The 15,342-nt window shown below is 44.6% G+C and overlaps 1 protein-coding gene across 1 annotated transcript in view; it reads left to right on the forward strand.

Moving 5' to 3' along the window:
• The window catches only part of COL25A1 (collagen type XXV alpha 1 chain), a 686,464-nt gene that overhangs the window by 425,275 nt on the left and 245,847 nt on the right, over positions 1–15,342 (forward strand). Inside the window, exons 8-10 of the mRNA XM_073640961.1 lie at positions 4,847–4,918; positions 5,704–5,820; positions 6,862–6,897. Coding sequence (XP_073497062.1) covers positions 4,847–4,918; positions 5,704–5,820; positions 6,862–6,897 — 225 coding nt within the window. The remainder of the gene's footprint in view (positions 1–4,846; positions 4,919–5,703; positions 5,821–6,861; positions 6,898–15,342) is intronic.

Below are 15,342 nucleotides of genomic sequence, written 5' to 3' on the forward strand. Positions count from 1 at the left end.
CACATCTTGTATGGTTCCTACAATAAATCTCAAGTAGTCTGCAGCTTGCCTAAAACGGACACGTCGTGATCTCATGTATAACCATTGTAAGAGCAGGGGTCACATTCTGCAATTAACAATAAATAGCATGTAATTCACATTGAATCTGCTGTAACTAATAGAATTACCCAGTGTCATCCAGAGTAGAAGTGTTTTCTCGTCTTGACAGACTGATGTTGTGCACAGGCTCCATACATCTCGTTTATGAATGAAGTTGACTTGCCAACTTTCTTCAGGATGACCTTTCGCCTTCTGCATTGCATAGTTTTAGAGCTGAAAGGATACAATAATTACAAAAACAGCTCCTTGCTAGAAAATAAGGAAAAAGTGTGTAACGATTGCTGAAGTTTAGTGACTAAGAGCTGGGATTACGGGGAGTTTTTAAGCTGAGAGTTGAATTACTTGCTGGTCTATTGTTTTATACCAATGTACTTTCAAAACAGAAGAATAAAATGAGCAGCAAAATTACTGTGATTTAGAGCCAGAGTGTGGAGAATGGGTTGACACCGTGTGTCGGGCTCACTCTGGCCCAAAGACGGTGTAATAGCAGCAGCTGGTGGTAACCTAAGGAAGTGCAAAGGAAGCAGCAGGTGGCAACTCTTACAGCCAAGTGTTCTTTGTGAGCACTGCGGTGCACAAAAGAGAAAAGTCTCTAAGAAGCAAAGCATATCTAAAAACTGTATTGAAGGTATGCAGAAAAAACAGCACTCACCATTCCTTAAAAAATAATGTCCTTTATTCCATATGGCGGGACAATCCTTAAGGGAGCAGGGGGGGCATGCTTAGACCCGCAGAAGCGCTTGGACAGGCGCGAAACAGCTGTTATCCGCTTAATCTTCCCCGCTCCCCGTGCTGCCTTAAGGATTGTACCGCCACATAGAATAAAGGACATTATTTTTTAAGGAATGGTGAGTGCTGTTTTTTCTGGATACTTTCAATACATTTCTTGATTTATTGGATGTTTCTTTGCACCACCTGTAATAGATGGTGTTGGTATGGTTCGCATTAACAGATGATCCTAATTACTAGTCAGTGGTTGGTGGCGTTATTTCTTCTTTGCCTTGAACATATCCAAAAACATTTGCATATTAGGCTGTGTTCACATATCAAGTAGTTATTTCCATTTTGGATCCACTTTGGGGTGACAAAAATGGAAATAAAATGATCCAGTACAGGATCTATTCTTTTGAATGGGGACAAAATGTCCTAAAATCTCTAACCTCCAATCCAGATGCAATCAATTTGTTAGCTGGATCAAAAACCATATCATCCAAGATATGTTCTTCTAAATAAGAGTGTTGTACCGTATATTGGATTGCACTTCAAAATATATGATATACCTCAATGCCTAGGTCAATGTACATATGTAACCAAACCAAACGAAGTGAACATTATAGAAGCTTAAAAACAGTAAAGTTTATTGATTACATAAATATACATATAAAGTATATGAACATTGAAAGCATAGGTGACTCACAATTGAGGAAAACAAAAATAGACCGGCTCCTACACAGTATATGATATATGGGACATGGTGCTGCTATTACTACAAGGGAGTTGACACGCACATAAGCTTACATTACATGAACACAAGTTCAGCGGCCAGCTGAGGAAGCAGGAAGAAACGCGCGTTGGGGTGGAGGGACACTGGACCTGACTCACAGCTGTGATCTGGGCACATTTTTACTGCAAGGTATTATAGTTATCTTTAAGACAACTACTGTTTAATCTGCATTGCAGACACTGGTACTGGAAATATGCAATACATGGAATGTAAGCTCATGGGCATGTGAACTCCCTTGTAGTAATAGCGACATCATGTCCCATATACCATATATTGTATAGCAGCGGGTCTATTTTTGTGTCACTCAATTGTGAGGCACCTATGCTTTTAATGTTTTAGATATTTTATATGTATATTTGTGCAATCAAAAAACTTCACTAGATCAAAAAGCCTGATTTAATCATTTGCATTTTTTAAGTCACTTCTCATTTTTTGGCTTGTGATATTCATTGACTTTTTTGCTCCAAATTTTTCAAATTGGCACTCAAGGTTTATGAATTTTGTGCAAAACCAATGCTCTTTCTGTTTGTCTTTATTCTTTTTCCAACTTTTTAGAGTACAAAGTATCATATATTGATAAATGTTGCAAAATATGTGTGTATATTTGTGTAAAAATTGTTGCGACTTTTTAAGAGATCACAATTGATCAATCAGCCGAAAACTTCTGGAAATCCAAAAACCCCATTCACAATGACGACAATAAAAAAAGGGCGCAAATTAAAAGAACAAGACACAAATGAAAAATAGGTGAATGCCATGTAAAAGTAGACATAAAAAAGCACAAAAGTAATTATGAATTGGGCCGATAGTTTGCACAACTTTTTTGTACAGCCCCAAAAAAACAAATAGCAACTGGATCTGTTTTATTTAACATTGAAGTCTACAGGAAAAAAAAATCATAATGGATCATCATCCTATAATAGATCTGTTTTTTAAGTGCTGTGCATGCCCATTACGCAAGAGGTGTTCAGAAACCCCTCTACAAATGAAGCAGAAAGAGATGCAAAACAGAAACCAAAGTATGCATTAGATTTTACTTGCTTGCGATGGATCCAACTTACCTTTTCTACCAAAGGATGCCAACTGAACATGTGATAAAGTTTTTAACTGTTGCCTAATGTGATGCACTAGTCCAATCTGTGTACCTCAGAGACAAAAGATCAGGTGGAATACTGTATATTGAGGGTTAGGACTGAGGCATTTGTAGATGATTACCAAGCAATTAATATTAATTAGATCAACTCAATAGGGAAACTCTGGTTCCCATTGTCAATTCTAATTAGCCTTCTTAATGAATACTTTTATGAGAAAACTGTTTGATAACCAGCAAAACAAAATATTTAGGCAGATTATTACAGGCAGTAGGTGACCATACTCCTCTGGAGACCCAATGGTATTAATTTCCCTAATGGAGAAGGGATTTTGGCAGCTATTAAAGCACTAGTCCAGCATTTTTTTGTTAATTCAAAATAGAGTGGTGCCATTAATCTAAGTTCCCTGACCCTAGTCTTATACTTACCAGCTGCCATCTATTCTCGGTGCCGCTTTGGTCCCGTGTCGCCATCTTGAGACCGCAACATCTGACTGACTGGAAGTCAGAGACAACCATCACAGGACCTCAGTGTAAGTCTATAAGTGCCTCGTTCTGGCTTTCTTAGACTTACATTGACTAGTGACTTCTGGATCACCCAGCAAACACTGGAGCGATCCGGCAGCTCACCAACTGCTAGAGACCGACTGGATTGGCGCTGATAAAAGATGAAGATGGCAGCTGGTAACTATGAGACTATGTACAGGGGACTTAGATTAGTGGCACTACCTCAGTGCTGCAACAACAAAAAAATTGCTGAAGTTGTGTTTTAAGACATGTTGGCTTGGCATCATCTTCACTCCCACCTCCAGAATCAATGATGGAGTATATATATATTAAAGGGCATGTACATGACTTTGATATTGGAGGCTTTCAAACCTGAACAGGAAAAAAATCTTGGCATGCATCAGCAGATACCATAAGCAATTTTTTTCCTTTTAAACCATTGCCTCTACTGATTCTATCACCTTACATAAGGCGCCCAACAGAGGATGTACAGCAGCACTTGGAGGCAGCGTGGTTCCATACTAAGGAACTTTAAATTGTCCATAATTATTGGACAGCCAATTACTCATCCCTTGGCCGGTCTCACGCAGACTGTTCTTGCACTGGAACTTCAGACCCATGAGCTAATTGCTCCATATGCAATAATGGTCCTTGTTTAACGAATACAATCACACCTAAGCGACATTATGCAAACATGTTTTTTTGCTGCCAAATAAACATTAGACAAATATACATAATATGTATTCCATTGTAAAATGAGAGAGGGGTATTGGTTCTTATCTAGAATATATGAATGACGTAAACAAATGAATAATGGTGTTAAAATAGCTTCACCAATCCCTGTTGGGTAAAATGATTTCCTTTATATTCCTAAACCAGATCATATTTGAGTTAAACCTTTGGACAAATGTTACAGAGGAGAGCAGTACTGTTACCATATGTACGTCTTTCATTCACCGTTAACCACACAGTTGTAACAATTGTACCTTCTTTTGTTCATAATCCACTGTATATTGTCCTTGTGGTGTATTTGTGGTGTTCTGTTTGGTGCTATGTTATGTTGTGTCTCCAGGGTTTGCCAGGCTACCCCACAATGGCCGCTCTACATAGTAATCAGATCCTCACCGTCAAGGTTTGTGGATGGTGTGCCTATGACCAGTCAAGAGTCCAGCAGCATAAACAGTGAACACACTACTCCATCTAGCAAAGAAAAAAAGCCAAAAATTTGATTGACTGTCTTTTTATAATCATCAGTCATTTAAAGCACCAAAGTCACTAATTTGATCCTATTGAATTCTGAATTTAGACCTATTGTGTCACTTAATGCTGCCTGGAGCCTCTGACTGCATGGACAGTACTACTGGCACTTGTGGGAATCTGTGCCCACCAATGCAGCCAACCAAATATATACCATATACATATCGGATACATTCCAATTAAGGATACATATTAATTAAGAAAAACAATTTGAATGATGCTGTTGTATAAAGCACAGGTTCCCTCGCATACAAGCTGCCAGTGTGTACTCCGCTGTACATTATATTTCTAATGCTTATGTCTCTATTTCTTTCTACGGGCCTTCTGATGTCTATCCTTCAACTTTCTCATCTCTGAACTACAACTTTTGACTTCACTTCACTGATCAGATGGTGTTTCCTAAGATCAATCATGGCTTTCTCTCTGCTGATCAGCAGCTCATTAAACGCCGGCTGATTAAGGTAGTGCAAAACGGTTTTAGGAGATTTCATTTTGATTAAGAGATTTGTCTCTAAATTTACATATCACACATTTTTTTGCTTTTTTTTTTTTACAAAGGTAATATATTTTAATTCTGCATTAAACATATGAACGTTGATACGTGATGGTTTACTTCAATGTAATTAGATTAATACAATATGTTTAGTATTGATTAAAAAGTACAATTTTCATGGATCCTTTTTTATTCGAAACATGAAACCTGTTTTGTGGAAGACGATGCAGTTGAATCTTTGCCTTCTGTAACTTTTGCCATACTCTGCCTATCCTATTGCATTCTTGCACAGTGCATGCCTTAAGATGCCTCAAGCTAGTATAGGTGGGATTGCAGGTGCCCATTAGTTAAACCCTAAACAACACAAACTAAAGTGACAAATCTTCATAGATCATGATGCTTTGTGATCTGTTTCCAAGAAGAAAATACATATGTTTAGTATATTACAACTTTAGCCTGTACATTGAAAAGAGTTATTATGGTTAAAGGTGAACTTGGAATCCCCCCTGTCTGAAGTCTCTGCTTGCCATGAATAAACTATGCAATATTAAGCAATAGACTTTAGTGAAAAAATAAAAGCAGATTATGATCACACTGCAAGAAAAATCATGTTCTCTTATAATTTATTTTATAGTATTTACTTGTTCATTCTTCATTCCTAAGGCATTCAGAGAACAGCAGGGAGCATGTGCAATGCACATATGTTGAAATCACTTGTTTTTGAGATATTCTAACGATCTGCTTTTTATTAAGGGTGATCAAGGGCAGGCAGGGCCACCAGGCCCACCAGGACCTCCTGGACCACCAGGTCCCAGGGGTCCACCAGGTGACACTGGTAAAGATGGACCAAGAGGATTATCTGGAGTTCCAGTAAGTCAATACTTTTCTATTAGATATGGAACTTAATCTATAGAGAAAATACAATAAAATGTTTTTGTTTTTATTTTTAAAGTGAATCTGTCACCCCTTTGGAGTTATCAGACCTCTACTATGGGCATACAGGTGATAAAAATGTAAATCTATACTTACCTGTATGGCCCATAGTAGCGGTCTGATTGCAGAGAAATCTCTTTTTATTCAATCCGTTTTTCTAGGCTTGGCGTCCAGGGGATGCCAAGAAATGCCCGCCTATATGCTTAATTTAAATATTCCCCCCCTCCCCTGCCCTCCCCTACACGTCACAGGGCCCTGCAGTCTAGAGCGGAACATCCTGCACATGCGCAATGCGCCTATATCTAAAGGCGCTTTTTTTTTCTCCCTGCTCTATTTTACTTGTCTGCTCCAGTGCGCAGGTGCCGGGAGTCACTGTGACTTCCGCTCCAGTGACCTCCAGCATGCACAGCAATGAGGTTTGGTCCCCACTTCCTCCTGGATAGCAGGAGATTGGCGTTATACATGCTAGTCTTACTGTTGGGGCACAACAGAGTAAGAGGAGCTTGATTCATTAAGAGACCACTTAATGAATTAGGCACATCTTACATGTGGTGTGTGCCTTTCCAGAAGTCTTACTCCAGTTAGGGACTGGAGTAAGACTTCTGGTGCAAGGTACGCCATGTCTGATAATGAATTAGGCAGCCAGGTGTTGCCCCAACTTCACCCATTTTGGCTGGACCGACGTGAAAATGCCAAAAGTCACAACTTTTCATTGCCCCCCCAAAATTGTGACTTTTTAAAGTGTTCGCCACCAGTTTTCTAGAGTAAACCTTTGGATTCATTTGCACCACAGATGTCTGGCTGGAAGTTCTCTCTAAAAATTTTAATTAATTTTTAAAACCCATTGTAATGAATGTAAGTAAGTCTGCTAAATGAATATTGGTTACAGATTGTTGCCAGTTTATTGTGATTTACTAAGTTTCATAAAATAATGCATAAAAGGGTTATTCTCCTGTTTTTGTTCTAATTTCCTTTTAGGGTGACCCAGGAAATCCAGGTGAACAAGGCTTAATTGTAAGTATAGCTTCTTCATCATTTTGGTACTTTGACTTTTGATCTGATTGTCTAAATGAACTGAGGACTATAATAGATCTACGTAAACATTTACATGTCTAATATATAAAATAATTTCCACACCAAAATAAAAAAAACAAATATGCTAAAGGTAACATACCTGAAGGAGGAGGGCTTACCTGTGCAGTACAAAGCATAAATATAATGTGTGTAGCACATGGCATTAGCAGACTCTCCTTTTCCAAAGTGGCATGAGTAGCTTGTGTCACGTAGTACCATGATAGAATTGTCAATTAGATAGATAAGAAGGTTTGCAGAATGCTTCCTTTTAGTAGATGCCAAGAAAAGACCCAGTTGGTTCTGCTTATCGTTTTGTAGTTTGATGTCAATGAAAGCCCATAGGGTCTGCCCTAGGTAGTAAAAGCAGCTAAAGGGGGCTGGGTTTGTACAGCAACATGCACCAACACCGTCACAACGAGGAGGTCACATCATAGTCTCATGGTTTGTTTCTGTTGGATCTTTGGTTGAGACTTGTTCTCATTAGAGTTAGGTTTGACTTGGCTGATTATTGAGACCCTTTAACTAGAAGGTGAGACATTCATTAACACTTATCAAGCCTATTCTTATTTCCAGTTGAGGTGTATCAGTAGGAATATTCAATTTTTTTTTTAGAGCATCTTCGATTAAGTACAAGGTATAACAGTGATGGATTGAGTTTCTGTGCTGATGCTGACGCGCCCCCTGGGACATATTCCTTTTTGAGGGGAATACCCGGCACCGGATCAGATGGGGGGTTGTAGTCTCCGAGCGGCTGTGACCCGGCCCGTGCCCAGGGCGTCAAACTCAGGGTTATGTGGCAGTCCTACTGATGTTATTAAGAGTTCTTTTGTGTCGACTACGCCACCCGTTGTGATGCGGTCACTGTGGCCGCCGCTGCAGCAGGGTCCGCTGAGGCTGATGGTGGGTGCGCAGCTTGGTGGGATAACCCCCAACGGGAGGGGTATAGCCTCAGAGGGGACAGGTGCAGAGGATGGGGGTTGTGGTGGTGTAGTGCAGACGGCAGTGAAGACAGAGTCGGGTTGTGCAGTTAAGGGTGTTTACTTACTGCAGATGTTGTGCTGGTCACTCCAGCTTCGAGTGACCACCCGAGCCGTGCTGCGTCCACCAGGTCCTGGATCCAGCCAACCCCCAAACAAGTCCGGAGCGTGGCCCTGAGCTCTCTTTCTGTCCCGTTCTCTGGCCGTCCCCACCAGTAATCCACCTAGGTCCAGCTCCCTCGGGCCTTCTGTTGGGACACCCTTGGCCCTGGGTTCCCTGACCCTTCATGTGGTGTGCCTTCGGGGTGGATGTGGTGGGTGACCGTGGCAAACGCTGCCCACGGTCTCCGGTCTCTGGCTGGGGAATGTTTTTACCCCCACCAGCTTGGGTTCCGGTACCCTGATGCCGACTCTTCACCCGGGGATTTTAGTTGGGATCTCAGAGTCCTTTTCTTCTGTGCCTCTGGGTCTCTCTCTTTTCTCCTCTCTCACTCTGGGTCTTTCTTCTCTCCTCTGCTCCTGACTTGTTCTCTGCAACTGACTGACCCTGTTCTTAGTTGGTGCCCACCTTATATACACCCTCTATGTGTGAGCTCAGGTGACCAGCACCCAATGAGCTCCTATCTTTACCCAGGCTGCTCCCCCTATCTGCCCCTACACTACTTGGGATGTACCACCCCCCTCCCACTCCAGCCAGGAACAGACTCGGTCGTACCTGCACATTTCTAAGTGGGAGTACCGTCGGTCTGCTCCTCGGAAATGGGATGTGTGTAGTGCATGCAGCCTACCGAGCTCAGTTCCACACTCCTTCCTTACCCGGGAGTGGAATATCACACCTCTGGGTTGAGGTGCAATACCCCTGTAGCAGCCGAATCCTCAGGGTGCTACATTCCCCCCTGGTAAATCACAGCACGTCCTCGGGCTGTAAGACATAACACCAAAAACATACAAAATTTTTCATAAACATATAAAACATATAAAACATTATATATATAAAACTTTTCATATCAACATTCTCGTCGTCTCTTGTTTCAGGTTCCTCCTCCGGACACTGTGCAACGTGTGTCCGGGAAAAGTGCGACAGTCTCTTAGAAAAACTGGTTTTCCTGTAAAACCGGTAGGGGGCGCTTTAGGAAGCGCAACTATATACAGGGGAAGGTGGCCGCTCTCAGTCCTCGGCCAACTATTGGGGAGGAATGACCGCTCTCAGTCCTCGGTCAGTGGGATTAAGGGAACAACGGGTAACAGTTCACACATGCTGGTCCCAACGGGGACTATATTAGCAACAGCAACAGTTTCAGTTTCAGTTTCGGTTTCAGTTTACTGTGCCCCGACGGGCAACTATATACAGCTTCTGCTTCGCTGTCCTTAGCGACGGCGTGCTCCTGCTCTTGCTTTATGGTTACCTTTGGCTTCAGACCCGTCCGGGTCCTCTTGCTCTTCCTCCTCACACCGCAGCTCTTCCTCCGTCAGGCGATGCACATGGAGGGCGTAGGGACCTTTGGCACACTTGTGCCGGGTGAAGGTGACCTCGTCCCCGATGTAAAGGTCACGACCTCTGTGTCCCTCCGGTAGGTGGGACTCAACGTCTCTCCTGGTCACAAAGACGTCGCCTAGGGTGTGGTGGTCTCGGATGAAGCCCCACCCATGCTGCAGGTTAAACTTTATCACAGTCCCGGTGGTGCGGGGACTATGCGCTGCACGGGGGTCTCTCCTGGCCCGGCTCTTCTGCTCCGCGCTCCTTATTTGAGCTTGCTGTTCCCGGACCCGCCTCTCTCTCCGCTCCCTCTCGAAGTCCTCGAGCTGTTGGCGGCAGCACTCAGCACGCTCCGCTGCAGCTGCCCGAGTCTCTTGAGTGAATCCCATAAGATCTTCTCCGGTGGGGTCCCACTCAAACTGTGCTTCCGCTAGCGGGGGCGAGATCCTCTTTACGGGCTTTGGAGCCGGGATCAGGGGTTCATCCAGCGGTCTCTCTCTCCGGAGTCGGGGATGGTGGAACTCCGGTGGCCATATAAATGGCTGCCCATCCGGGCACGTATGCTGGGCGTACAGGTCCTCTCCCAGATGCGGCACTCTTGGTCTTATGGGCGCGGTGGTGGTGGCGCCCGGGTTGCCCGGGCCTTGCGGCCAGGCCTGGGGTATCTGGAAGGTAAAGGGCACCGTAAGGACGGCGGCGCCCTGGGCTACTTGGCCCTGCGACCAGGCCGGGGGCTCCGCGGAGGTAGGGGGCGCTGTTGGTATTGCGTCGCCCGGGGGTACTAGGCCTTGCGACCAGGCTGGTGGTACTTCCTGCTTGGTCACGCTCGGGGTCGAGGCGTGTGACGTCACAGGGGTCGCGGCTCCCGTTTGAGGCCTAGTCTGCGGTGGTGACGTTGCAGCGACGGGCACGGCAGGATAGACTTCGGGCTCTGCGACGGGGAGCTGGGGCAGGTACGCGGTTTCCCGGTTTGGGGTATAGACGTCCCCTTTACCTGCCTCCACTCGTTCGGCTCCCTTCTCGGCGCCGTCTCCGGCCTTCAATCCTCCCGCGCCATCCTCAGAGGCGGTCTGTCTCCTCGTCTCGGGTGGCGTGCTCCGCTGACAGGTCTCGGTCTGCTGGGCCATCTCACGGCTCCACTCCGCCAACGTCTCTCGCTGCACCCGGGCCATCCTCCTTGCGAGGCCCTCCAGAGCGGTCTGTGCACACTCCCGGTCTCGGGGGAGCTGTGCTAGGACCTCCACTAGGCCTAGTGGGGTCGTTGTTTCCAGCAGGCTCCTGACCAACGGGTCGGTGCTGCTCTGCTCTCCTACAGTCGTCTCCAGCAGGCTCCTGGCCAGCGGGCCGTGCTGCTCTGCTCTCCCTCCTCTGTTTCTAGCAGGCTCCTGGCCAACGGGCCGGTGCTGCTCTGCTTTCTCGCCATCTCCGGGTAAGCTCCTCCGATATTCTTCTCCAGGCTTCTTGCCTCCGGGTGCGCTCGCTCTAGACTGCTCCAGGCGGCACCCATCTTCGTTCTTTTCTTTCGTCTCCTCCCACTTCGAGGGCGGTCCCGGGGCAACTCGGTGACTGTCAGCTCCAGGGGTAGTTCTTTCACGCTGACAGACACCTCCAGCATCACAGTCTCTGTTGGTGGGGGCGGTTTCCACTTTTGGCGCCATTTTCGGTCCTGGCCCACGATGGGAGGCGGCCTCCTGCCCTCCTTTGGCACGCCCATAATGGCGTCCGCTGCTCTTCCAAGGCGGGAAATCTTCGGATTTGGCGGGAAGCGTCGCCCAGTGGCGGGAAACTCTGCAGATGGCGGGAACAAGCTGGAAATGGCGGACAATCGGCGGGAAACGACTGGTGATGGAGTCCGATGGCGTGGACCCTCCGGAACCGGCGGGAGACTTCTTTCTGAGGTAAACTTGCACTTTTCTTCAGGCACGCAGTACCCGGGTGTTGCGGGCACGTAATCCTGCCGACTACGCCAAAGTTGACGCGCCCCCTGGGACATATTCCTTTTTGAGGGGAATACCCGGCACCGGATCAGATGGGGGGTTGTAGTCTCCGAGCGGCTGTGACCCGGCCCGTGCCCAGGGCGTCAAACTCAGGGTTATGTGGCAGTCCTACTGATGTTATTAAGAGTTCTTTTGTGTCGACTACGCCACCCGTTGTGATGCGGTCACTGTGGCCGCCGCTGCAGCAGGGTCCGCTGAGGCTGATGGTGGGTGCGCAGCTTGGTGGGATAACCCCCAACGGGAGGGGTATAGCCTCAGAGGGGACAGGTGCAGAGGATGGGGGTTGTGGTGGTGTAGTGCAGACGGCAGTGAAGACAGAGTCGGGTTGTGCAGTTAAGGGTGTTTACTTACTGCAGATGTTGTGCTGGTCACTCCAGCTTCGAGTGACCACCCGAGCCGTGCTGCGTCCACCAGGTCCTGGATCCAGCCAACCCCCAAACAAGTCCGGAGCGTGGCCCTGAGCTCTCTTTCTGTCCCGTTCTCTGGCCGTCCCCACCAGTAATCCACCTAGGTCCAGCTCCCTCGGGCCTTCTGTTGGGACACCCTTGGCCCTGGGTTCCCTGACCCTTCATGTGGTGTGCCTTCGGGGTGGATGTGGTGGGTGACCGTGGCAAACGCTGCCCACGGTCTCCGGTCTCTGGCTGGGGAATGTTTTTACCCCCACCAGCTTGGGTTCCGGTACCCTGATGCCGACTCTTCACCCGGGGATTTTAGTTGGGATCTCAGAGTCCTTTTCTTCTGTGCCTCTGGGTCTCTCTCTTTTCTCCTCTCTCACTCTGGGTCTTTCTTCTCTCCTCTGCTCCTGACTTGTTCTCTGCAACTGACTGACCCTGTTCTTAGTTGGTGCCCACCTTATATACACCCTCTATGTGTGAGCTCAGGTGACCAGCACCCAATGAGCTCCTATCTTTACCCAGGCTGCTCCCCCTATCTGCCCCTACACTACTTGGGATGTACCACCCCCCTCCCACTCCAGCCAGGAACAGACTCGGTCGTACCTGCACATTTCTAAGTGGGAGTACCGTCGGTCTGCTCCTCGGAAATGGGATGTGTGTAGTGCATGCAGCCTACCGAGCTCAGTTCCACACTCCTTCCTTACCCGGGAGTGGAATATCACACCTCTGGGTTGAGGTGCAATACCCCTATAGCAGCCGAATCCTCAGGGTGCTACAATGCCATATTGGTTACACTACATAGTAATATTGTTTACTGCCGTACATTCCAGGGAAGTGGACCAGTGGAAAGGTGTTAAGCTTCATAAAGCTCCGCACATTCAATATGCTTACACAAAACTAAACCACTTTTTTTTAGCTTCTACCAACTGTATATTATTTTAATGGCCTTATTTATTTTGTGCTCTACTTGTTTTTATAACTGCACAGCATTTAACTTTTATCCCTTGGCAAGAGATTAGAGTTTCCAGGTTTTAATTGATAATGTGTTTTCCTTACAATTCACGTTAATATTGGCCAACCTCAACTTCCTCAGTGGAAAGGTTTAAAGCTGCTGAATCTTAATACAATGTACTGTTTGATTAATATTTATAATATATGACACTTATACTACATGGGTTTCTATGTCTGTTCATTCACAGCAATTTCCTTAATTTTTGAAGTTTATAGACCAAAGCAGCTTGGTTTGAGAGCAAAAATATTATGTTTGCTGATTTGGTATTTGAGGATGTTGGCAAGCCATTGGCAAAGAAGTGGCTACCCATACGTCTTTAGGTGATTATGCGCATGGTCAAGGATCACAAGTTGTTGATGTTCTTCTCTTATATTATGAAAAATGACAAGCAGAAGTTTTAGTTACATTTGAGCATAGTACATACAAACCAGCAATGATACTGACAAGTGGTCTGAGTCATTTTAGAGTCATTTTGGTTGACCTATAACACGAGCATTAGTGTTCTATTAAAGCTTCGTGCAAACTATCTATGAGAAAGCAGGCACCTCCAAGAAAATGTAGGCATATATGAAATAATACAAATTAAATCATGTTAGAGAAAATAAAACAGAAGAAACTACAATGATGCAAAATCTCAAATATTGTGGCATTCAAATTAGCCACTTCAATTAAGAGTTTCTTTTTGGCTACTGGCTGATCGTGTATAGCAAGGTGATGGTGCCGCAATTCTATTTCTCTCTGTTTTATTTACATACAGGGTGGTCCAAAAGTAGGTGGACAGAAAGTGTAATAAGGTTATGAAGGGGGAGATATATCAAACATGGTGTAAAGTGAAACTGGCTCAGTCGCCTTTAGCAACCAATCAGATTCCACTTTTCATTCTTTGGGAAATGAAAGGTGGAAAAAGGATTTGAAAAATTACATAAGAGATGCATTTCAAGAAAATAATACCCAAAGAGACTTGTGCAAAAATGTTTGTCGAAGCGTAAGAGGCAGACTTCAAAGCTGTGCAAATTGTAATGGAAAACAGTTTGAGCACCTGCGTTGATAAAATTTAAGGGCTTTTGTATTATTGTTCAGAATAAAATTTAATTGTCAATGTTATGCTTGTGTTAGTAAATATAATTTTATATATAAATCAAAATAAATGTTATTATTTTCTGGCCACCTACTTGTGGACCACCCTGTATATATATACACACATACATACTGGTGCATCTCACTACAAAAAGTTAATTTATTTCAGTTCTTCAATAGAAAAAGTGAAACTCATTATATAGAGTCATTACAAACAGAGTGATCTATTTCCAGTGCTTATTTCTGTTAATGTTGATGATTATGGCTTACAGCCAAAGAAAACACAAAAGTCATTATCTCAGCAAATTACAATAATTAACAAAAAAACACCTTAAAAGGCTTCCTACGCATTTAAAAAGGCCCCTTAGTCTGTTTCAGTAGGCTCCACAATCATGGGGAAGACTGCTTACTTGACAGATGTCCAGAAGGCAGTCATTGACACACTCCACAAGGTCCCAGAGTTCCAATTTTCATTTGGAAATCAAGGTCCCAGAGTCTGGAGGAAGAATGGAAAGGAACACAATCCAAGCTGCTTGAGGTCTAGTGTGAAGTTTCCACAATCAGTGATGGTTTGGGGAGCCATGTCATCTGCTGGTGTAGGTCCACTGTGTTTTATCAGGACCAAAGTCAGTGCAGCCGTCTACCAAGAAATTTTAGAGCACTTCATGCTTCCCTCTGCCGACAAGTTTTTTGGAGATGGAAATTTAATTCTCCAGCAGGACTTGGCACCTGTCCACACTGCCAAAAGTACCAATACCTGGTTTAAAAACAAAAGCATCACTGTGCTTGATTGGCCAGCAAACTCGCCTGACCTTAACCCCATAGAGAATCTATGGGGTATTGTCAAGAGGAAGATGAGAGACACCAGACCCAACAATGCAGACGAGCTGAAGGCTGCTATCAAAGCAACCTGGGCTTCCATAACACCTCAGCAGTGCCACAGGCTGATCGCCTCCATGCCACGCCGCATTGATGCAGTAATTGATGTAAAAGGAGCCCCGACCAAGTACTGAGTGCATTTACTGAACATACATTTCAGTAGGCCAACATTTCGGATATTAAAAACATTTTTCAAGCTGTTGTTATAAAGTATTCTAATTTACTGAGATAATGACTCTTGTGTTTTCATTGGCTGTAAGCCATAATCATCAACATTAACAGAAATAAACACTTGAAATTGCTCACTCTGTTTGTAATGACTCTATATAATATATGAGTTTCACCTTTTGTATTGAAGAACTGAAATAAATTAACTTTTTGATGATATTGTAATTTAGTGAGATGCACCTATATATATATATATATATATATATATATATATATATATATATATATTAATTTATGTACAGTGGGGGAAATAAGTATTTGATCTTTTGCTGTTTTTGTAAGTTTGCCCACTGACAAAGACATGAACAGTCTATAATTTTAAGGGTAAGTTAATTTTAACATT

The sequence above is a fragment of the Phyllobates terribilis genome, unplaced genomic scaffold (genome assembly GCF_046119375.1).
Source record: "Phyllobates terribilis strain yellow unplaced genomic scaffold, ASM4611937v1 Scaffold_1__5_contigs__length_1240528914, whole genome shotgun sequence".
NCBI classification, from domain to species: domain Eukaryota; kingdom Metazoa; phylum Chordata; class Amphibia; order Anura; family Dendrobatidae; genus Phyllobates; species Phyllobates terribilis.